Source organism: Lepus europaeus, chromosome 1, assembly GCF_033115175.1.
Source record: "Lepus europaeus isolate LE1 chromosome 1, mLepTim1.pri, whole genome shotgun sequence".
NCBI lineage: Eukaryota > Metazoa > Chordata > Mammalia > Lagomorpha > Leporidae > Lepus > Lepus europaeus.
The window spans coordinates 112242713-112265690 of NC_084827.1; the positions used below are offsets into that span (position 1 = coordinate 112242713).

The window sequence follows — 22978 nt, forward strand, 5'->3', positions numbered from 1 at the left end:
AAACTTCCTGCCCAGATACAGTTTATAAAGCTCACTTCCTTTCCTTCATTCTCTTTATCACAAATACTTGCATGCTCACCTCCTGCCAGGTTTATTCCAGAAGGTCCAGTGGCAAAGCTGTGATGCAACTGTACCAGTGACATTACACCTGGCTGCAGAGAGTTCACACGGAAAAGACCCAGTCTGCTGCAGCTGCCCTTGCTTTGCCCCAGAGTGGCGGTTTCCTTCAGTCCCATTGCATTTGCAATAGCGCACTCACTTTCCTCCACTTGTAAATAAGGGATATAGACACAGACTGCTGACTGGGGGCACAGGCCTCGTGCTCTCTTAAACTTGCACAAGGCAGGTCTTCCTCTTCTGTCAATAAAGTCCTCCACAAAACGCAGCCACCAGACTCGGAGCCAGAACACGGCATGAGCCCTAGCTCTGCCACACGACCTTGAACAAGCCAGTCTCCCCTTTGAAGCTTTCATTTCTTTATTCATAAGAGAGTATGAAAATGCCTGCCCTGTTATCTTCATGAGGAATCTAATTGTAACCAGAATTTCTATAATACTCCAAAATTTACAACATGGTACAAAACATAATCTGTCACTACTATTAATCACCTTTATTTGCCTCAATGAGAGACCTACCATTTGCTTTACCAACTATTAAGAGTCCTTAACTCATGAACTTACTGTTTTGTGGCAACTGGATTTACACAACCATCTCCAACTGCCACTGATGAGTCTAAATTCTCTGCATGATTTCCAAAGTGAAGGGAAATCCAAATCGGAGACAACAGTCTTTTTCAAAAGAGAACATTTACTATGGAAATTATACCAGAACAGAACTGTTGCAGGAACTCTGTCAGGAAACAGACAAAAACAAACAGCCCCCCGGGACCAGCATTGTGGTGTTAGCAGGTTAAGTGGCCACCGGGAGGCCGGTTTCCCATGTGAGCATCAGCCTCAGTGCTCCACTTCTGATCCAGCTCCCTGCTAATGTGCCTGGGAGAGCAGAAGGCGGCCCAAATGTTTTGCCTCTGCTATCTCTATAGCAGGATCTCAGATGAAATTCTAGGCTACTGGTTTCACAGCCTTTTGGGGACTGAACCAGAGGATGGAAGATCTGTCTCTCCCTCTTTCTCTGTCACTTTGCCTTTAAAATAAATAAAATAAATATTTTTTAAAAAATAGCACAGACCCTTCTCTAAAAGAAAAATAACAAGACAGGGAAGAAGTATTGAAGGGTTTTTTTTTTTTTTTTTAAACATATATTGTGACAAGGGCATGGATACAGCAAGAATCTGGACCATTTTAGGCACAAGTTTTTCCTTTTCTCTATAGCAGGGTATTTCCAAAGGTTCACAGAAAACAGAATCAAAGGATGTTAACTTTTGAGAATGTGCACTTGGCTTAGAATTAAGACCCAGTTTGCGATGTGTACATCCCAGGCGGGAGTGCTTAGAATCAATCCCCACCTCTATTCCTGATCTAAATTACTGTTTATGCACATCCTGGAAGAGGGCAGGTGATGGTTCCTGCTACTCATATGGGAACCTAGAATGAGTTTCTGGCTCCTGGCTTTACCATGGCCCAGCCCCAGTTATTGCAGGCATTTGGGTATCTCTCTTTCTCTCTCTCCCTCTGTCTCTGCATTTCAAATAAATAAATAAATAAATAAAAACAATTTTTTAAAAGACGTTGTTATGCAGTAAGAAATCTGAAATCCATCCATATAAGGATTTTCAAAAAGTTGATGAAAAATGTACATTATGAAAAATCTATGCATGGATTTCAAAACATGGATATGTAAATAAATTGCAAGAAAGTCAAGTTACTCTTTACTTATTTGTTGGTGCACAATGCACCATCATCACCCTTTCTTATTTGGATTATGGTAATATTTATATGTTATACATACTATACTGTTATTTGAACTTCCTTTCATGTTTAGTCACAGACTGATATAGATTGCTGTTATTTTAGATAGAGCCATTTGCAATATGTAACACTTTACAAAGGTAAGCCAGAAAATGTTGAGTCCAGGGCCAGCATTGTGGCGCAACAGGTTAAGCCACTGCATAAAACACCAACATCCCATATGGGAACGAGTTCCAGCTGCTCCACTTCCAATCTAGCTCCCTACTAATGCACCTGGGAAACCAGTGGAAGATGGCCCAAGTCCATGGGCCTCTGCACCTACATGAGAGACCCAGATGAAATTCCTGGCTTCTGCCTTTGGCATGGTGCAGTCCTGGCTGTTGCTGTCATTTGGGTAGTGAATCAGAAGATGGAAGATCTCTCTCTTGTTCTCGCTCTCGCTCTCATTCTCTGTAACTCTGTCTTTCAAATAAATAAAATAAATCTTCAAAAAGCAAGAAAGAGAGAAAATGTTGAGTCCACAAGAGCAGAAAAACTAATGAGAAATTTGACCCAGAAACTTACCACAGCGGTATAAAAAAGTTAAAATTAACCAAACTGGATTTTGTACTCCAGGTATTCAGTGATCCTCTTGGATGCTATGCTAATGTTAGAAGTTTCTGACTTCAAAAAACATAATAACCTGATGTGCAAAGGCAGGACACACTTAGAATGTCTTGTGAAAAACAGATTCCTATCAGAACATCACCTCTAATCCACAAAAGAATCTGCCAAGAGATTTCAATAACAACAGGCGTATTGTAGGCATTTCTGTCCATCAACAAACCTAACAAATTGATTAAAATGCCAAAGGGACAAGGGTGAAACTAAAGACAGTGCAAGGACTGAAAGGGACTCACGGCAGTTTCTCTCATCAGTTCCATCCGAGCAGTCTCTGACGCGGTCGCACCTGTACTCGCGGGGGACGCACTGACCATTGGAGCATGTCATCTGGTGACTCGAGCATGTTCTCCCAGCTGTGAAGGGGAAAAAATATTACTGCACTTTTAATACTGCCAGACACAGATTAATCTATTGATATTTCCCAAATGTTGGTGAGAGTATTGCAAAGAAAGGGCAAGTAGAGGGTATAGTTAACATAAAGTTCTTAGGAACACTAGGGATAGCAACTACTGCCAAGCCGAGCTCACAGTGCAAAAGCAGAGCTATTACGGTATCCTAATAGTATTGACACTTAAATACATTCGTGTAGTCGATTTCCTCATCAATGTGTGTTCACAACACAATATAGACTGAAAAGCAATGGTAAAGAAGATGAATGAAATAAAACTTTTGCAGATGTAAGCATTAACCAAGGATGGTTCACACTCCCCACATTGAGATCCTTCTTTTAACAAAACAAAAATATGTCAAAGAGTTAGCAATAGTTATACCTGAGCAATGACAATGAGTGCATTTTTCTTAGTCTTCTCTATTATATAAACTATCTTACATTGACCATGTGTCAATCTAAGTGAAACAAACTTATAACTAGCTTGATTTTGTCCCATTTGATTTTGTCCTGTCCTAATTAAAGTAAGTGAGAGCAAAGACATCAACAGTTTTTCGAATTTGCCTCTGGATAAATCAATAAAATCAAATGAATCAATGCCTGCAAGCAAGATGTGAAGGCTACTCTGTAAATCTGAGGCAGGAATTACCATGACTTGGGAACATTAATTTATCATGGAATTTTTAAACTGTCCACATATAAAGAAGAATCTGTAACATAGGGGCCAGCATTGTGGCAGAGCAGGTTAAGCCTCTGCCTGCGATCCTGGCATCCCACATGGGTACTAGCAAGAGTCCAGCTGCTCCATTTCCGATCCAGCTCTCTGCTAACTATCTGGAAAAGCAGCGAAAGATGGTCCAGGATCTTGGGCCCCCTGCACCCATGTGGGAGACCTAGAAGAAACTCCCGGGCCCTAGCTTTGGCCTGGCCCAGTGCTGGCTGTTGTAGCCATTTGGGGAGTGAATCAGCAGATGGAAGATCTCTCTCTCTCTTTCCCTCTCTCTCTCTCTCTGTAACTCTGCCTTTCAAATAAATAAAATAAAAATGTTTTTAAATAAAGGAAGACTATAACCCTCTAACAGAAGGAAAAGTTTTCTCCTGGAGTTTTACAGAATTTCCTATACTTCTATAGAGTAAAGACACATAGGTTCAGCAAACTTTGATCTTCTAATAAAATCTGACATCTGTTAAGAAATGTGCCATCAAAACTTAACAAGGAATATCTGTCTGAGACAAGCAGAAAATGACAGTTTTAGAGTTGTACTTGACAGTTCAAACATACATAATTAATCCCCTTTTGACACCTAATTGATTACATCCTCCTTGTCACTTTGTTCCTATATTTTCTGCTTAACCAATGAAATAGACTCATTAGGAATGTGTCATGTAACTCTTGAATAACAAACAGAAGTTCCAAGCCAGCCTATACCTGACATTTTGACAGTTTGACTCCAGCCAGCCTATACCTGACATTTTATGACTCCATATTTTCTCCCGTTAGTTTACACCTGTGGGTTAAATTTTACTGACTCTTCCAGAGGCAGTTAAATGTCTGAACTCTGCCCACAGCGAAGACATGATTTTATCTGAATAAAGTTGAGAAGGTTAATACTTCCTCACTAAATTTAAGTATAGATTGCCAATTTCCACATACAATTAAAGAGCCTTCTTATATTTATCCCTTTTCTTTATTCCTGAAAAGCAAGTCATGAGTCGTCTTATATAAAATATGAAATTAAACCAGGTGCTTTTATTTTAGTTCCCTTGCCTTTCTTCTTAAACTCTAGTCAAATATTTCTATGTCTTCTGCTTAGATTTCAAATGATTTATGAACCAGAGGTAAAAGTTCATTCAAATGTAAAGAAAGGACAAATTGAAATTACATTGTTCCACAAACATCTATTGAGGGCTGTTGTGTACCACAAAGTACACCAGCAAAGAGAATACAAAGATAAATAGGCACAACTGCCACCCTCAAGGAGCTCATTCTCCTCCGGGAGACTTGGAGAAATAATTAGAAGACAATTGTGAAAGTGGATTTATAGTACAGATGCACCACGGTGGGTGCCTAGTTCACTAACGGATAGCATCATGCACAGGGACAGTTTCTCCTGGTCTGAAGCAGATGCTAGCTACAGCAAAAAAGAAAAAGGAGCTACCTGGAACCAAGCAGTCTGGCAGCAAAAGGGTGGGCCACAAATGGACGATTCAATGGCAAGTTGTTAGACATGGAAAAGTCAACCCAGCCACATCTAGGAGGCTACTGTGAACTGTAAAAGGGATCTGGAACTTTCTCCTGGAAGTGGAGAGCTACCAAAAGTTTTAGCTAGATCTTTCCAGCATCAGTGTTGGGGGCACAGGATAGGAGACAGAGGGCCAGTTCAAAGGCTGCTGCCATCACCCAGATGAGAGAGGTTCGCAGTGGTAGCATAAATGAAAAGAAAATATACGCTTCAGAAATGTTAGGCAGGAATTGGTGACTAAATGTGGGCAATAGGCAAGAACCAAGAGCAACTTCCAAGTTTCTACCATGGGTGCCAAGGTCATCATGAAACATGTTCATGTTAATTGATTCCATCTTTCATGTCACAAAAAAACTTTTTTAAGTAATAAAATACTTTCATTATAAAGTAATTTCACAAAACTCTAGTTTAACAAGTGAAAGGGACTCAATCAGCTTTTTTCTGATAGCTGAGGATTGATTTTATACTTTCTGCTAATATCTTCTTGTGGAATACATTTTATTCCTATGAATCAAGGTAGAAACATGCAAACAAGCAAACACAGAAAGAAAAGTCAGTTCAGATGAAAAGACGATCAGTTTCAGCTGGGATATCTTGAGTTGAGTTGGATTTATAGATTTAGGTCTCACCAGTCCACAGAGCTTCACCAAAATCATGAGAATGGCAAGATCATCCTGGGATAGTGTATTGAATAGGAAGAACCACAAATGGCAGTTCTCTGAGCAGCACCAATACTCAAAGACTGAGAAGGGGAAAACAAAACTGAAAGACCAGAGCAGTTAAGAAGCGAAACAAGAGACTAGGGAGTTTCAGCAGCCAAGGCAGTGCAGTAGAAAAGTCCATTCAGTGTGGTGAGGAAGGAAAAGTGTCCACTGCATTGGCAATCAGGAGTCCTCCGATGACCTGAGTGAGCATAGCAGTGGCATATTTTGTCTGTGATTAAAGAATATCTAATAAAGAAGCTTTTTATCATTAAAATATGAGAATTACCATATGAAATCCAAACTCATTTAAAATGATTGTAACAATGCTTCTAATTTACCGCTATAAACATTATTGCCAGTCTCTTTCCCTAAGCAGTGGCTCCTAGCACCTCATATTCCCTCTGCAAAGTGTTATCACTAGTAAAGGGCCATCTATCACAAGTTGTAACCCAAAAGACAGCCCAGCGTTCTTCACACTCTATGCCTGAAGCAAGTGAAAATGAAACCAAGATGGCACATCTAGCCAAAAAGTGCATAACTCGTCATTCCTGTATTTGGTGTCTATTTATAAAGACGCTACTCTTTGGCAGACAGAATGCCAGGTCTTGGGGACATAAAGCTGAATACAGCATTATCACCACTCTGCAGACAGTCCCATTCTAGCTGCATCCTGTCCCCACTGAGCACCAGTATCTGTAGGCCACCCTCGCTCCCCAAGTCCCCAGGGCCTTTGAGAGGCCAGCCAGAGAATATCATGGTCCAGGCACACTTCTTACAAGTGAGTTCTTCCTGCTCCTTTCTGTGCCTCATGCTTTTCCCTCCTCTTCTTAGCACTTCTGAACTTCCATCTCCCATCTCCCTCTTCCAGATCTGGCCGTCCCCTTTGGCTTGTCCACCTCAATTCCTGACACACAGTTGGATCCCATCTGAACGTGGCATGCCCACTCAGCTCCTGTCCCAGTCCTTCTCAGGACGGTCCCACCACCTGAGCCCCACAGGTTGCTGGTGTCCCCTTAACCATGCCATCGCAATCATTAGCATCTCTTGGTTGCTGGCAGACCCCATGGCCGGCCTAACAGGCTATTTAATTGTATAGTCTTCATTTTCTGCATAAACCAAACCAAAACTTCTGGGTATTCTGAGAATTTTGAGGAATTCTCTTCCTCAAAAGCTCCTTGGCATTCAGTGGCCCAACTGAAAAGAATTCACACTCAATACTAAATTCTACAGACCTGGGCTAAATTTCAATCTTTTATACTGAAGGCTATGGAATCACCATTGCTAGTCACTATAAAAACTAAACAAATTCCTGGGGCTAGCGCAGTGGCTGACTTGGTTAATCCTACGCCTGCGGCACCAGCATCCCATATGGGTGCCGGGTTCTAGTCCCGGTTGCTCCTCTTCCAGTCCAGCTCTCTGCTGTGGCCCGGGAGGGCAATGGAGGATGGCCCAAGTGCTTGGGTCCCTGCACCCACATGGGAGACCAGAAGGAGGCACCTGGCTCCTGGCTTCGGATCAGTGTAGCTCTGGCCGTGGCGGCCATTTTGGGGGTGAACCAACAGAAAGAAGACATTTCACTGTCTCTCTCACTAACTCTGTGAAATAAAAAAAAAAAAAAAAACTAAACAAATTCCATATGAAGTAGTCATCAAAAACACAATGTTTCTTCTTTGATCTTTGTGGACAATGACTATGTGGAAATGCCAACTAGATCTTGACTGACGTCACCAGCATAGAATGATGACAAGTGTCCATGGTTTCTAAGACGTGCATGCAATGAGGCACAATGTGGTGAAATGAATGATGAATGCCACAAAGGGGTCAGAGCTGGACACTTCCAAATGGCAGCTGAGATGGGGCCAAGACTGTGGTGTAGGGGGTAAAGCCACCACCTGCAGTGCCAGCATTCCACATGGCCACCAGTTCAAGACACGGCTGCTCCACTTCTCTTCCAGCTCTCTGCTATGGCCTGGGAAAGCAGTGGAGCATGGCCCAAGTCCTTGGGCCCCTGCACCTGCTTGGGAGACCTGAAAGAAGCTCCTGACTCCTGGCTTCGGATTGGCACAGTTCTGCATGTTGTGGTTATTTGGGGAGTGAACCAGTGGATGGAAGACCTCTCTCTCTCTCTCTCTCTCTCTCTCTCTCTCTCTCTCTCTCTCTCTGCCTCTTTTCTCTCTGTGTAACCCTTTCAAATAAATTAATTAATTTAAAAAAAAAAAACAAAGGGCAGCTGGGGTCAAGGCCGTGAGGTGGGTCATTCCAGCCTTCTCTCCAGTCTCCATATTGGTCCAACCTAGACCTGCTGAAAGGTTTTCCAGGATTTCTTTTCTTTTCTTTTTTGAGGGGGGAGGGGGGGCGGAAGTATATAAGCCTTAAAAAAAGGGTGGGGAGGATTTTGATGTTCTTTCTTGTGGATATTGAAAGTTACATTATAGGAATCTAAATGTGAGACATTACCAACTTTCATGTAATCACAGGAAACTAAAAGAATAAATAAAACAGGGCAGAAAAGTGGGAGAAAGTAAATAATGCTATTGAGCTGGAAATTAGTCAAAACTGGAACAACCTACACTTAGGCGTCTTACTATATAGATCTCCTTTTTCTTTAAGCTGTAGCTTTCCTTCCTTGTAGGAATGAAAATGCCCACAATGCTACAATGGTGGTTTAAAATTATACAAATATCCTTAATAGACAAAGCAATGAAATGATGCACAGGAGACAAACTTCTCCCAGTTTTCCATTTTATACTTACCCAAGATAATTCTCCCACCCAAAAATATTTTCATTTGCACTAAAACACTCTTTTCCAGTTTTATTCCTGGGGAAATTAGAACTTTCTTATAGGTAATATCTCGAACCCCATCAATGCCCAGGAATCCGACTGTTTCCCAGGTCTACTTCATTGCTACTATTTTCTTTCTTGTTGCAGCCTATCCTACAGCAGCAGTTACTGTGCAACCACCAACAATGCCTCCAACAGATGCACCTGCCAACTCCCACTTCACTCAATCTCAGAGAAGGCGGTTTAATACTGAGGTAGAAGGGATGGAGAGTTCCAACGCAGAGTGCACCACAGGAGCGAAAGGACTCATCCACCTGCTAAGCACACATGCCAAGACCCTCACCCACAAATACCAATAAAAATGCTTCTTGCTTGAGTGTAACACATCCAAATTAAAGACCGGGGTTACAATTCTTCAGGCCACTCACGTTTTCACTATCATCTAACCCCTGGATGAAACAGCTGATTCGGATTCCCTCACCACTTCAGGCCTAGAGGTCACCTATGTGTGCTAGGCTAGATTTCAGATGTCCAAAAGACCCAAACAAGATTCCTCTCTAATCACTTACGGCAATGCTGCTGTTGTTCATCCGAGCCGTCCCGGCAGTCCAGATCGCTGTCACATACCCAGGAGTGTGGGATACAGGCCCCATCACTCTGACACTGGAAAAAGCCCGGATGGCAGGAGGGATGAGCTAAATCAAACAAGAAAAAAGCACTCATGAGGGCAAACAAACACCCCCATTTTACCGAAGTTGATTTAAAAAAAAAAAAATGTGTATCAGCTCCTCCAGATATCTGAAGGCAAGTGGTCAACATGCCTTAGGATAATCTGAGGACTGCAGTGACAGTTCACTGCCAAATAATCCCTGCAATGGTGTCTCAACAAAATGATGATCCAAATGAACACAGAAACATAGAACAAAGAGGCCAGACACGTGCTTACACACAAACTTAGGACAAAAGCATCTCATTAAGTTTTGAAGTAAAAGTTAACCATGAGTTATTGTTAAATTATTAAATGTTTTGTAATAGTCAATAGTTAAATACCATGAGTCCAAAACTCCATGATACTTGGAAAGGATGACCAACCCAGAATTAAATGACTATGATTTCCACAATTTACTTCCTTTAGGAGTTTTGGAAGGTTTTCTGAACTTTAATGTATGCATCATAAAATGGAGACTATTCTTATCTCATGGTTTGTTGCAAAAAAAATTGAATAATGTTCTCAACAGTGCCACATAATGTTCGTTGCTACCTCTATTGTTGGTAATGTTATGATTATCACTGTAAGGCATTGAAATATAAGAACAATCCCGGTGATTGTTGTTGATGTAACTTCTCATTTATTGTTTTATCCCAGGGACACTGTTACTTGACTTTTTGTCCCTATTGTTTAGCAAAAAATGAACTCACTAAGCCCAGAGGAGTCAAGTTGGTAGCACATGATCACATCTCCACAAATACAGCTATTTCCTTGCCCAAAGTGTGGTCTGCAGAAGAGCAGGATCAGCATCGACTGGAATCCTGGAGAAATGAACCTCAGGACCCACCACAAACACATGGAATCCAAATCTGCCCCTTAACCAGGTCCCAGGTGATCCATTTGTGTGTCAAAGTTGGACCTATTCCTCACCCTTCAAATGCATCATTTTCTGAACAATCCAGTTTCACTGGTGTGCCATAGAATGGCCAACAATTCAAAGCCAAATTAATTTTGCCATCTACTTTCTACCACCACTGGTTTTTGGATGATAGCCTTTGTCCATTTGCTTCCCAGAAAGAAGGAAATTGCAGCAGAGTGCTTGATCACCCAAGGCAGGCTGGGAAGCACCATGGACTTAACGTTGGGATTTGTGCCTGGCACTCTCCAACGCTGAGGCCTTTAGTAAATGACTTCACTTCTCTAAATCTCAGTTTCCTAATCTGAAACCTACCTGTGAAGATTGTTGATGAATTATATGCAAAAGTGATTTATAATTCATGACACCTTCGACACAATAAGTTCTGATTACAAGTCATTTAGCCAGGTGGGAGGAAGTCATCACTCTTACTATCCAGCTCAAGAATCTGCAGCATCTCTTTGTGGGCCAGGCTCCCGTCATTATCCATGTCTGCCTCTCCCTCTATGTGGAAGGACAGCTGCATTCATCCTGTTAGTTAGCTTGTTTACTATGTCGTCTTACTTTTTAATTAGAATTTTTTAAAAACTTAAAAATACACTAGCCATTTTTCTGATTTCTTTATGGTAGTTCACACAAATTACACTACATCTTTTATTCAAAAATAGGCTCCTTTGTACCAGTATTATAGCTGTCTCTTTAAAAAAAAAAAAAAGATTTATTTATTTGAAAGTTGGAGTTACACAAAGAGAGAAGGAGAGGCAGAGACAGAGAGAGAAAGAGAGAGGTTTTCCATGCACTGGTTCACTCCCCAGTTGGCTGCAATGGCCAGAGCTGCAATGATCCGCAACCAGGAGTCAGGACTTCCTCAAGGTCTCCCATGCAGGTACAGGGGCCCAAGGACTTGGGCCACCTTCTATTGCTTTCCCAGGCCATAGCAGAGAGCTGGATCGGAAGGAGAGCAGCCAGGACTCATATGGGATGCTGGCACCGCAGGCAGCAGCTCTACCCACTACATGTGGCTGTCTCTTACAACACCAGCATCCAGTACTGGAGTGCCAGTTTGACTGCCAGCTATTCTGCTTCTGATCCAGCTTCATTCTAATGTGCCTGGGAAGGCAGCAGATGATGGCCCGAGTACTTGGGCCCCTATCACCCAAATGGAGACCTGGAAGGAGATAGATATTGGCTCCTGGCCTCAGCCTGGCCCAGCCCCAGCTGTTATGGCCATTTGGAGAGTGAACCAGCAGATGGACGATCTGTGTGTGTGTGTGTGTGTGTCCCTCAATCTCTCTCTATCTCTCTGTCTGTCACTCTGATTTTCAAATAAATAAATCTTTAAAAAAATATGTGCTTCTTGGGACAAGTATTTGGAATAGTGGTAAAGATGCCGCTTGGGGATGCCTACAAACCACATCCAAGTGTCTAGGTCTGAGTTCCAGCTCTGCTCCTGCTTCCAGCTAATAGGCAGCCTTGTGAGCACTTGCCACCAAAGCGGATTTAGTTCTGTGCTTCACACTGCAACCAGGCCTGTCTGCTAATAGGCATTTAGGAATTGAACAAGCAGATGGGACACTCTCTCACTCTCATTCTCTTTCTCTCTCTCTCTCCCCCTTGCCTTTCAAATAAATAAAATAAATAAATTTGAAATGTTTAAATAAGGGGCCAGTGCTGTGGCATAGTAGGTTAAGCCTCCACCTGCGGTGCCAGCATCCCATGTGGCTGCTCCACTTCCTATACAGCTCCCTACTGATGTGCCTGGGAAAGCAGTGGAAGATAGCCCAAGTGTGTGGGCTCCTACACCTACGTGTGAGACCTGAAAGAAGCCTCTGACTCTTGGCTTCGGATTGGCCCAGCTCCAGCCATTATGGCCATCTGGGGAATGAACCAGTGGATGGAAGACCTCTCTCTCTATCTCTGTCTCTCTCTCTCTCTGTAACTCTGCCTCTCAAATAAATAAATAAAATCTTTTAAAACAATGTTTAAATAAAATGAAAAATCAACAGTAGACTCCTTGAATTACAAATTATAGTAATTTGGATAATATTATTTTTGTTGTTGTTCTTGTTGGTGCACAAAACTTCCCAAGCAAATAATCAAAATAGTCATTTTCAGGCTTCAGAAAACCACTCACAAATTTATATCTACATCAAGGAAATGATCATGGGTACGGATAAGATGGAAACTGATTAAATTGAAAGGGAGTAAAACAAGGAATAATGCCATCAGTTCCCTCTTCAACCACACAGATCTCAAAAGATCTAAACAAGCCTGGCTCTATTCCCCAAAAGCACAACTGAAATCGCCACTAACAGCCTACTCAAAACAGGGCTCAGCCTGCACCTCCCCACTTACGGCAGCCAGCTTCATCTGTGTCATCCAAGCAATCTCTGGTCCCATCACATCTCCAAGACAGAGGGATGCAACGCCCGTTTCCACAACGAAAATGCCCACTGTGACATTCTGCAACACAGCAAAAAATAGAAAGGTGGTTAAAAAAAAAAAAAAAATGAGGTCCCCACAGACTTCACTGAAGAAATACAAATTTTTTATAATAATCAAAATTACTCAACTAATCAGTTATCCAAGGAATTCAAACGGTTTATAAAAGCAGGAAAACATTTTTGAAACGATAATATAAAAATATTTTCTCGGAGGTCCTGGGGAAGACCATTTTCCTCCCCAGTTGACTGGCGTGTGCTTTGATGCGACCCATCTGGAAAGTGACTTGACAACAGGTATCTTGCCTTCAAGCAATGTTTATTCTTAAACGAGTACTTTTACTTCTCAGTATTTTGCGCTAAAGAACTAGCCAGACAACATCACAAAGATTTTTGCAAAAGAATAAAGATTTTCATTGCAAGATTATTTCTAACAAAGGAAACTTCAAACCTCAATGTCCAATAGTAAGAAAAAGATTAAATGTTTCTATTTTCTGTTTATGCATTAATTATCATTTAAAGAACTGATAAAAATGTTTATGAAGAATTTCAAAGTATTTGAGATATTTTTATAATGTAGCAAAAACAAGGAGGCAAATTTTTACCTAAAACAGTTACATATTAAAAAAAGAAAGAAAGAAAAAAAAAAGGAAAAAAAAAAAAAAAAGACCAGAATGTTAACAGTGGTTATCTCTGGTTGATAACATCATGAGTAACTTTTCATTTGCTTGGCTGTGCTTTAGTGAGTCCCCAACTCAATATTCTTCAAAGTGGCTTTTTATTACTAATCACATACAGCAGCTTTTAGACATAGATTAACATGTTGGATTTTTTAAAAAATCTAACTTGTAAGTTGTCAGCTTAATTCTGAAATATTAAAAAACAAACAAAAAGACCCAAAACCTCAAAAATCTCTGCTACCAACCACAGTGCACACATTTGGCAATGAAGGTTACCACATCCCTGAATGGCAGGGATGCTAGAAATCGAATATGACTAAAACAAGTTCATTTCATTCAACAGATACATTCTGCAATTTTCCTGGCTCTCTCCAGGGGACTTGTTTGGCAGTTGGAAATCCTCCAAGCTTCCCCAAATATCTGGCCAGTGTCCTTCCCAAGTACTCTGTGCCAAGTAGGAAAGTTTTTTAAAGAGAGCAGCCAACATCAGCCCAACTTGGAGAAGACTCAAAATTACTCTTTCACAAACCCCCAGGATAAGGGTAATTTTCGGGGTTGGAAGAATAATTGTGTTCCCCCCCAACCCCCGCTGTATTTAAGTAATCATGCTAAATTACTCATTTCAATTTTTGACTAATTCACCCAAAATTAGGTAAATATACAGATCAATTACCTGCTCCTAAAATAAATAAACAATGTGTTATCCTGACTTGTGTAAATTCAGGCATATCAACAGCATGACATAAACATAGTTAAGTGATCTATTCCTAGGGAATATAGGCTACTTTGTTCATGGAATGTTCAAATCTGATTGTCTGGTAGTGACATCCTGATTTATAATGTATGCTGCAAATGGTCAGAAACTTCCCTTGGCTAAATGGTGGTACCGAGTGGTACAGGAGTACGTACACCCAAATACCTTCTATAGACTAATGCATGATGGTGGTTGGTGGTGCAGGTCTGGGGTTGGTGGTGCAGGTCTCTTATCAACTACCTTTAAAACACAACAACCTCCCTTGCAAAAATGCCCCTAAGGAATGTACAAATTCACTCTGGAATCCCAGAACTTCTCATTGGATTTTGTTCTACAAAGCAATATTTCCATGGGAGATTAGGGGCTTTGGAGGTTTAGCTATTAACACAATATATATTAAATCACTTTTATCAATTAGGTCTATTGTTAGTAACCCAATGCAATATATTTATAAGTTTGGTACATTTGTCTCCCTCAGTATCTAATAACCTCTGATAGAAATTTTTTAACAATTATAAAGGACAGTCCACTTACAGCAAGTTTCATATTGCTGTGGGGGAAACAAGGAAAACAAAAATTTATAAATTAAGTATATAGAATAAAATTTTCACAGCAGTATGCTGCCTGCTACAAAAAGATAGATAGTTAATGCTATCTCTTCAAGTTAAACTTTGAGGACTTTGGTTGCTTTTGCTAAAATACAAAGGTAAACACACCATGAACACAGAATAGAACCAAAAGCCATTTTTAGAACACTTCATAAGAAAAATTTTAAAAAACCACTTCATAGCCAATTATTTGAAATCACACAAATAACAATGAAACTGAAGGAGAAATGGTACAATTAAGTAGTTCTTTACAGCTAGCGGTTTCCACATTTGCTCTCCCAATCGGTCCATCATATAAATTAATTTATCAAATCCAATTCATTCAATTTATCAACAGATCCATAATTCATTTGTCAAGTTTACCTTTTCAATAGTAACTTTTATCCCTGTTATAGCTCCCAAATGACTAGTGTTTGGAAATCTCTCCCCAGAAAAAACAAACTGACACTTTATCATGCTGGGTGGCCGCTCAGCAATCAGCCAAAATGCTCCACTGGTGTCAGAAGGCTGTCATTCATTCTACTATAACAGGCATACGGGTTGTTCAAAACTAAATCACTCATGAAGAAGTCTAGATTCGGACAGATAACAATTGCAGGTGCCCCTGATTTCAATGGGAACTGTATGTGCTTCATTTTCTGAGACTTTTGTCTTAAATAAGCATCCATTCTTCACAAGTCCTCCAAAGGTTACTCTTCATCCTCATAACAAGTCTATAAGAAACATATCACTATGAACATTTTACAAACAAACAAACTGTGGCACAGAGCAGTTCAGTAACTTGCTCGGGATCCAATAGCAAATACGTGCAAAGCAAGGATTTTAATCTAAAAGTTCTGCACACTGTTGCCACATATCATTGTCTTCTTATTCACCAATAAATAAATAAAATTTACTTCACTAAATTGAAGACTGAATGTAAGAAAATGATTATTTTTTGCCCCAAAGCCTCTATCAACATTTCAGTACACTAACTGGGCTGGTGTAGAAACCATAGTCATCATCTAGTTTGGTTGGAGAAGAAAAGGGTAGTCTGCTTGGTGACCAACATTGCACTAAACAGTTCATGGACATCAGAAAATTTCCAACAATCAAAACCAGTGAAGCGAATTTTGTCTAAAGCATGGTGATTCCTTCGTGAAAACTTATATTACACACGTAAGGATAAATTTGCTTTCCCACCTTGTAGCCCTGCAAATATTAAAAAAAAAAAAAAAGAGTAATCCTTTCTTCATAAGTAGCCATATCACAAACTTCCTGGTCTAAGTGTTAGACTAAAAATATGTTAAGAGAAGACATTAGAGTAACAATACACAAAGGTGAAAATAAGTCATTTGGATTCAGAGCACCACTTCTGTCACGTTTCTAGCCTCCTGCACAGTGCTGGGCACACATCGGGGAGCTAATACCTATTCATCAGGCAATGAAGCTGACTCTTTGTAAAACTGTTTGCTGATATCCTTGTATCAGGGGCTTCCAAAAGCTTGTGGAAAGATGGAATTAAAAATAAGCTTATTTTGGTGCAAAAAATGAAATTAGATGAGGGTTCTTGAAAAAGTTCATGAAAAATGCATATTATTTTTTTTTTGACAGGCAGAGTGGACAGTAGAGGGAGACAGAGAGAAAGGTCTTCCTTTTTGCCATTGGTTCACCCTCCAATGGCCGCTGTGGTAGGCGCGCCGCGGCCCGCGCACCGCGCCATTCCGATGGCAGGAGCCAGGTGCTTCTCCTGGTCTCCCATGGGGTGCAGGGCCCAAGCACCTGGGCCATCCTCCACTGCACTCCCGGGCCACAGCAGAGAGCTGGCCTGGAAGAGGGGCAACCGGGACAGGATCGGTGCCCCGCCCGGGACTAGAACCCGGTGTGCTGGTGCCGCAAGGCGGAGGATTAGCCTACTGAGCCGCGGCACCGGCCAAAATGCATATTATTTTATTTTTTTATTTTTGACAGGCAGAGTTAGACAGTGAGAGAGAGAGAGAGAGAGAGAGAAAGGTCTTCCTTCCGTTGGTTCACCCCCCAAATGGCCGCTACGGCCGGCGCTGCGCTGATCTGAAGCCAGGAGCCAGGTGCTTCCTCCTGGTCTCCCATGAGGGTGCAGGGCCCAAGCACCTGGACCATCCTCCACTGCCTTCCCGGGTCACAGCAGAGAGCTGGACTGGAAGAGGAGCAACCAGGACAGAATCCAGTGCCCCAACCGAGACTAGAACCCGGAATGCTGGCCCCGCAGGCAGAGGATTAGCCAAGTGAGCCGCGGTGCCGGCCCAAATGCATATTATTTTAAAAAGCTATACATGTATTTCAAAATTTTTCTTGCACCCAAATAAACTGATCTTTCCATACATTTTCCCATGTTTTTTAAGCACTCTCATATATCAAGGGTACGTAAAACTATCGGAGCGAAGAACGAGACTTTAAAGCAGGAATGATCTTAAATCTATAGAAAGAAAATGAAACCTGGGAGAGTTTGAAATAAGAGGAATATCCAGAAGCTTAAAAAAAGAGAGAAAAACACTGAATCATATTAATAACAGTTTCTTTCTTCTACCCTTTCCTTAAAGAATTTCTTTTCCCTTCTGTGAATACTCTTCTTAGAAGGAAAAGACAAGTGCTAGTCAATGAAACATTGTTCAAAGTTAAGAGTAGGTTAATTGCAAGGGCAGATCCTATTTCCCTTAGATTCTCTTAACACATGCTGTTCATCTCAGGGCACTTCAAAATGTTCACAGAAAAGTGGGATTAAAGCCAGCATGGCATAGTGGATAAAGTGGCATAGTGGATAAAGCCACTGCCTGCGGTGCCGGCATTCTATATGGGCGCCAGTTCATGTCCCCACCGCTCCAGTTCCGATCCAGCTCTCTGCTATGGCCTGGGAAAGCAGTAGAAGATGGCCCAAGTCCTTGGGCCCCTGCAGCCACATGGAAGACCCGAAAGAAGCTCCTGGCTTCAGATACACGCAGCTCCGGCCATTGCAGCTATTTGGGGAGTGAATCAGCGGATGGAAGACCTCTCTCTCTCTCTCTGCCTCTCCTTCTCTCTCTGTGTAACTCTTAACTTTCAAATAAATAAATAAATCTTTATAAGGAAAAAAAAGTGGGATTAAAAAATTTTCTATTGGTTCAAAAAATTTTGAAATCATGCATAATTTTTTCATAATGTTCATTATGAAAGACCTGTTTGAAGACTCCCCTCATATACATGTGCTCTTTTGGAAAATTCACATAACTAAATCATATTTTAATGTTCCTACCTTCACTCAAAGAAACAAATGAATGTACAAGGCAATTCATTAACTCATCCATAGTTTTTGTTTCACTTTTTCTGTACTTAATTTACATTCCCTTGGTATTGTTAGATATATTTCAATATTTATAAGTTGGGTGACAGATGATTACAATTCTCATACCTTATTCACACAAACAAAGCCAGTTTCCTTTTGTAGATATAGGGCCCCCTATGTATTCCCAAAATGTTACACTGTCGCCATGACAACTAAAGGGAATAGATTATGTGGAAGACCCCAACCTGCCCAATATCAATTGATGGAATAGAAAAGGATTCAGATAACCCGACTGAAACAAGACATGCACAGCAAAACCTACTACCTTCTGTGGAACACTTTAGCTGTGTGGTTTTCAGAACACATCATTAGGTAGTTGGAAGTTTTTTAATCCTGGTAACAAACCACTGAGCCAATTGTTTTCACCAAACTGTTATTTCAGATCTTTGATGCTTTTTTAGAGGAAAACAATGATTAAAATGACATTTCAAGGTATTGCATTATCATGTATATACATCATTTAACTGCAACTAAAAAAAAAAGATCAAAGAAATATATCAGAATCATTATAATCACCAAATAAATTCATGACTACCACATGTAAAACACTGTTCTCAGACTTGCAGAGGAAACAAAGAAAGATAAGATAAGGTCCTTTTTTTGGTACAGCTTCTAATTTTATTGGAGACAAAAGTCATTTATATATTATAATTAAACCACAACAGCAATGCTGCTATCTGAGTACCTACGATGTGTCAGACAACATTTAAAGATTTATGGATATTCACCGGATCCTCCTTGGGCTGTGTGAAGTGAGACTTACACTCACTTAATAGAAAGGGAAACCGCTTCAGTGCCATTCACTAACTTCTCTCCAGGGCCACAAATGTAGAAACTGTCTAGAGTCTGATGCAGACACAGGACCGGTGTGATTCCAGAGCCCGCACTCTTTTTTTTTTTTTTTTAAGAATATAAGATTTATTTATTTATTTGAAAGGCACCGTTACAGAGAGAGAGCGAGCCAGAGAGAAAGAGACAGAGACAGAGACAGAGATGGGAGATGGAGAGAGATCTTTCAAACGCTGGTTCTCACACCAAATGGCTACAACGGCCATAGCTGGGGTTAGTGGCCAGGAGCCTCTCCTGGTCTCTTACATGGGTGCAGGAGCCCAAGCACTTGGGCCATCTTTTACTGCTTTCCCAGGCCACAGCAGAGAGCTGGATCGGAAGTGGAGCCGCTGGGACTAGAACAGGCACCCTTTTGGGGTGCCAGCACTCCATGCGGCTGCTTTACCTGCTATGCCACAGCACCAGCCAAATCACTTTCCACAAAACAAATGGCAGCTCTCATTCACTCATAATTTTCCAGTAGTATTATAGGTATTTGCAATGAATTATCTTGCTTATCCTCTCAAGAATAAGATAGCACTAATAGCCCCATTTCATAGATGAGGAAACAGAGGCCTGATCCGATCTCATCATTAGTAAGTCATAGAGGGAGCACTCACACCTAGATAGATTGACTTCCAAGATCTGCCATGTAACAGTGAGAGTTTGGTCCCAAATAAACATCAGAGACAATAAAAACCAATGGGACTTGGGAAGAATAAAATAAAATAACATGACAGGCTGGAGTGATCAGAGAAGCCTTCATGACGAACAGGCCTGCACTGGGTCTTCGAGGATGAGCAGGGTTTGGGTGGGTGAAGGGGGGCCAGGCTGTGTGTGGGGGCAGGGTCAAGACAGCATGGGTGAGAGTCTAAGGAGCAGATCTCCATGGCCCCAACAGAAGGAACTTCTCAGACAGTGGTGCCAACAAGGCGGGCAAGATGGAGGAGAAAGCGCTTTGATCTCCGAGCCAAAAAGGGACAATATCAAAGGGGAGTGGGAGTGGTCGATGGTGTCAGGACTTGAGTTAGAACGACAGGTTGCTCCGAGTAGGTGCGAATGGAACTAGCACACTGGGCTCTGAGAAGGAGCTCCTGTCCCAGTGCACGAGCCCAGGAAGCAGGCTGCTGGGTTGTTCTCTAGGAGGCTACTAGCAGAGATGCGGCTCATCTTGCGGTCCCCTCCGGGTGCCCCAGGCCTGAATCAAGCCAGCTCCACTTGCCTGGCAACGTGCCAGACAGGCTCCATAAGGTGCCACCAAGGAAATCCCAATGCCCTACTGCACCATCCTCTCCACGCCGATCGCGGCTGAGGATCTAACCCACAGAACTCAGCTGTCAAGACCGTCAGGCGACCTCAAAGATGACATAAACATTTGCACAGTAATTAAAATAAAGCACCTTTTCCATGACCATAAGCCAGCAGAGTAATCAGATGCACTCTTTAGTGTCGCTTCTCCATTCTGAGAAAGGAGATACAGAAGTTGCCGCCTTTCAAAACTGAGCTACTTGTAGTCTATTTTCTTTCAAACACTCGCTACCTGCTTTTCTTCCCTTCCCACCTCCAGTCTCTTACGTCCCACTGCTTTTTCACCGGACACCTCCCACCCCCACAATCAAGATGTCAGTCAGCTCTGCAGAGCATTATAAACAAAGCAACATTTCTCAGCGGTTCCTGGGAGGGCGCTATGGGCATTCAGGATGGGACAATTACTCATCTTGCAGAACTGTCCTAGGCAAGGCAGGATGTTCAGCATCCCTACCCCCACCTGTGGAATGCCAGGAGTGCCCACCCCCATCACTGTGACAAAAAAAAAAAAAAAAACACCTATGCACATCCAAGCTCCCCTTGAGAGTGGCAGTACCACCCCCAGCGGTGAACAACTTAGAATCTCTAAGCGGCTTGGATATTCAGAGCTCAAAACGTCTTAACCCACATGAAAGAGATCATGTAAGAAACCTCCTATAATAAATTTTCCCTTTCCAAAGACAATAAAATTTCGTAAACGGCAATCCCACTGCTGCCTACCCATCCATATGAGGGACCCGGAACTGAGCAATACCGTGCTGCTGCTGCAAGTACCAGCAACTTGAAATGAACTCCCCGCAAGTGTGATAACACATCTAAGCTTCAGGGAGGCATGCTTCACCCTGGAATGCTCCACACAGCACCCACAGGCTCACCCCCTCGAGGGGAGGGAAGAAAAGAACCGTGCGTGTAAAACTCTCAGGCAGTTCTTCATTCATGTAAAGGGTTGTGGCCAGGAAAAACAAAGTCATAAACGTACCTGCTTTGTGACGCAGCCTTTTCCTGTCTGTGTAAGTATATCCCAACAAAAAAAGAATTTCTTCAACTGTCCTCTCCCCATCCCAACTACACACACTTATGAAAAATAAAAATACAACTGAACAATGACCTAAGTGCCCCAAACAATCAAAGACTCTCCCAGTTTTTACCAAGAACACTCAGCACTCAAAAAATTTCCAACAAGCCAGGACCAAAACACTGACACTGTAATTGTTTCATTCTGTACTTTCCCTGAATGATAGATAGAGTGCCTTCTCTATCAGCTAAGTCACTGTGGTTCCGGTGCAGGGGCTCCCCCTACACATGGATGCCAGAAAGAGACCTTCCTCTCCCCCAACTCACACCCTCTGCCAGGGACTAACTGGTTACTTACATCTCCAATGGCAACAGAGCTACACTTATGGGAGGTTGAAAAGAACACTATCTAAACAGAAGAATATTTAAGATGGTCTGCCTGCCCGGATAAATAAGGACTCAATGAATCAAACTACTGAAGAAAAGAGTAAAACGCCCTTCAGCACTTAATGATTTAATACACCCAGCACCAAAATTATAAATCATCCCCATTGAAGAGCTGATTTCCAATCCAAACCACCCAAAGGACTCTTACATGGTTCCTTGATTAGCAATAAAAGTTACCGGAAAATTGTTGCATGGACTCAAATGCTAAAAAATACAATATACATGAGACATAAATGGCCATACACATCTCCCAGAAGGCTGCTTTCTTGCTTATAGTTTTTAAGTGGTGCCACAGACCAGGTTTCAAAGCAAACAAAGCATTTAGAGAGCTTTAAACCAAGTGTGGAACTGTAAGTAAAACAGACACAGATGTGTTAAAGCTGCAAACATCACTATTATTTTGGTCATCTTAATAAGTGTATTGGGTCACCAGGCTGTCTAATGGACGATGGCCTGATGCTGTAAATTATGGCAACGGTGACAAGAACAGAAACTCACTCTCAACTGGTGGATATGTAAATTTTCTATAGTTGTATGCTAAGTTGCTTATAACCATTAAATAGATCTTTTGGAATGAATCATAAACACTTTGCTGTATTTCTCCTCCTTCACTCCAAGCTATTTAGTTCTTGACTATCACAATACTTACACCAATAAGCTCTAAAGACATGATAATAGAAAGAAGAAGCAGAGACAGGGACAAAAAGAGAGAAGGCAGAAGGAGAGATCTCAAGGTTAATGATCAGTGTCTAGACACTAAATTTAATGAGACCAAGCATCTTGCCCCCTAACCTTGACTTAGATGACATGTGGCATGTTGAACCTTACATTCAATTCTGTACAAAAGAGCAGCTCATCCTAACTGAACTATAGCTCAAATCCAGATTATAAATGAGTTTATAAATTACAAATAGCGTTGTAGGAACTAAATAACCTCTCATTCCGAATGTGTATATTTTCAAAATACAGAGACAAGATAAATAGATATATAGAAGGATGATAAATTCTGATATAACCAATGCCTCATCAATAAGCAACTTTTATCAGGAATGTTGATGCTTATGGTGGGGTTCATATAGCATTGTTGAAACTCTGAACTTTATTGTTTGTGCATTTGCATGAAAATAGTTGACATGTACACACACAGATGACTCAGCCTGGATGAGTAAGCTATGGGCATGTATGGCTTCTGTCAACTAAGTATTTTCTTACACTGTTAAGAAATACTATGTACCAAGAATGCAAAAAAAAAAAATCCACCAATGAGTTTTAAAAGCCTTTTCTTGG

General features: G+C 41.5%; 1 protein-coding gene across 1 annotated transcript in view; it reads right to left on the reverse strand.

Moving 5' to 3' along the window:
- The window catches only part of LRP2 (LDL receptor related protein 2), a 195170-nt gene extending 175078 nt beyond the window's left edge, over positions 1–20092 (reverse strand). Inside the window, exons 1-4 of the mRNA XM_062196314.1 lie at positions 20035–20092; positions 12630–12737; positions 9219–9344; positions 2768–2884 (exon numbers count right to left, since the gene is read on the reverse strand). Coding sequence (XP_062052298.1) covers positions 2768–2884; positions 9219–9344; positions 12630–12737; positions 20035–20092 — 409 coding nt within the window. The remainder of the gene's footprint in view (positions 1–2767; positions 2885–9218; positions 9345–12629; positions 12738–20034) is intronic.
- Positions 20093–22978: the final 2886 nt, after the last annotated feature.